Source organism: Mandrillus leucophaeus, unplaced genomic scaffold (genome assembly GCF_000951045.1).
Source record: "Mandrillus leucophaeus isolate KB7577 unplaced genomic scaffold, Mleu.le_1.0 Scaffold895, whole genome shotgun sequence".
Taxonomy (NCBI): domain Eukaryota; kingdom Metazoa; phylum Chordata; class Mammalia; order Primates; family Cercopithecidae; genus Mandrillus; species Mandrillus leucophaeus.
Window position 1 is genome coordinate 199672 of NW_012109752.1, and position 1889 is coordinate 201560.

Consider the following 1889-nt stretch of genomic DNA (forward strand, 5'->3'; position numbering starts at 1 on the left):
TAACACTCAGGCTGGCGATCATGGCTCTCTGCAGCCTTGACCTTCCAGGATCAAGCAACCCTCCCAACTCAGCCTCCTGAGTAGCTGGGACTAAGCTGCACACCATCATGCCTGGCCCAAAATTATTATTATTATTATTATTATTTTTTGGAGACAGAGTTTCACTTTATCACCCAGGCTGGAGTGTAGTGGCACAATCTCAGCTCACTGCGGCCTCAACCTCCCTCAGTTCAAGCAATCCTCCAGCCTTACCCTCCCGAGTAGCTGGGACTACAGACTACAGGCACATACCACCACGCGTGGCTAATTTTTGTATTTTTTGTAGAGATGGGGTTTCACCATGTTGCCCAGGCTGGTCTCAAACTCCTGGGCTCAAGCAATCCTCCCACCTCAGCCTCCCAAAGTGCAAGGATTACAGGCATGAGCCACCACGCCCGGACCCCAAATTCTTTCAAAGACCTTCAAGGCCCTAGAAAGTCGAGCCCCTCCGTCTTTCTACCCTCACCTGCTATTAGGCTCCTCCTCATACTCTAGTCTAGTCTCCTCACTATTTCCTTAATAGACCACGAATGTTCTTACCTCAAGGCCTTTGCATTTGATGTTTCCTCTGCCTAGTAGCTTTCTCTCCCCAAATAGCTCTTTCCCTTACCCTCTTCAGATCTTTGCTCGAATATCACTTTCTCATCAGGCCTGCTCTGACCACCCTATTTTAAATCACAACCCCACCCTCACTCCTCACTTTCCCAGGTTTATTTTTCTCCATAGCACTTATCGCCATCTGGCACTCTACTTTCCTTTTTTAATGCCTGTCTCTCTGCACCAAGAATAGTGCCTGACAGGTAGCAGCGACTCAGTAAATTATTAGACGAAGGATTATACAAAGGAATGCAGGAAGAATCCAGGTTCAGGAACCAAAGAGAACTGACTCAAACTACACAGTTTTCCAATCTTGTGAAAACTGAAATTTGAAAGACTTAGAACAGCTCTGGCCGTGACCTGAAATGTGTGCAAAGGATACGACTTTCGATAATGTCTGTCAATATCCTGCAACCATTCCAACATGTCAGCCACAGAGGGGCTCACTGCTGAAGGCTGCAGGACAGCATCAATGCCAACTGTGTCTGCGTGCTGCTCATAGATCTGAAACACACGCTCCACATGGCTGCTGACCACGTCTCGCACCTTGAGGAGGATGGCTCTGCAAGAAACAGTCTGACGTTAGGCAATATCATGAGACAGGTATAAAGGAAGGTTTCTCAATTTTGGCACTACTGATATTTTGGACATGATTCTCTGTTGTGAAGGGCTGCCCTGTACATTGTAGGACGTTTAGGAGCATGCCTGGCCTCTACCCACTAAACGACAGGAGTAAACCACACCTATACCCTTCATAAGCCATAACAACCAATAATGCCTCTAGATGATGCCAAATGTCCCCTCATAGAAAAACCATCTCCAGTCGAGACCACTGGTCTAAGGAGATTAGTGACAGTGCCTTGGATGTAGGGGTGGCTCAAGACTCAAGAAAGGGGCTGGGTGCAGCGGCTTGTTGCCTGTAATCCCAGCACTCTGGGAGGCTGAGGCAGGTGGATCACCTGAGGTCAGGAGTTTGAGACCAGCCAATGTCCCAAAACCCTGCCTCTACTAAAAATACAAAAATTAGCCAGGTGTGGTGGTGCATACCTGCAGACCCAGCTACTTGGGAGGCACGAGAATCATTTGAACCCAGAGGCAGAGGTTGCAGTGAGCCAAGAATGCATCACTGCACTCCAGCCTGGGCGACACAGCTAGAGGCTACAGTAAGCTATGATCATACCACCGCACTTCAGCCTGGGCAACAGAGTGAAATTATCTCTAAAAATAAAATAAAAATAAATAAAAGACAAAAT

General features: G+C 47.6%; 1 protein-coding gene across 3 annotated transcripts in view; it reads right to left on the reverse strand.

Moving 5' to 3' along the window:
* Positions 1-1889, reverse strand: part of LOC105531561 (chromosome unknown open reading frame, human C1orf109) — an 11810-nt gene that overhangs the window by 2814 nt on the left and 7107 nt on the right. For all 3 annotated transcript variants that reach the window (XM_011969505.1, XM_011969504.1, XM_011969503.1), the window contains exon 3: positions 1019-1198. In XM_011969505.1, the coding sequence (XP_011824895.1) occupies positions 1019-1198 (180 nt within the window). The remainder of the gene's footprint in view (positions 1-1018; positions 1199-1889) is intronic.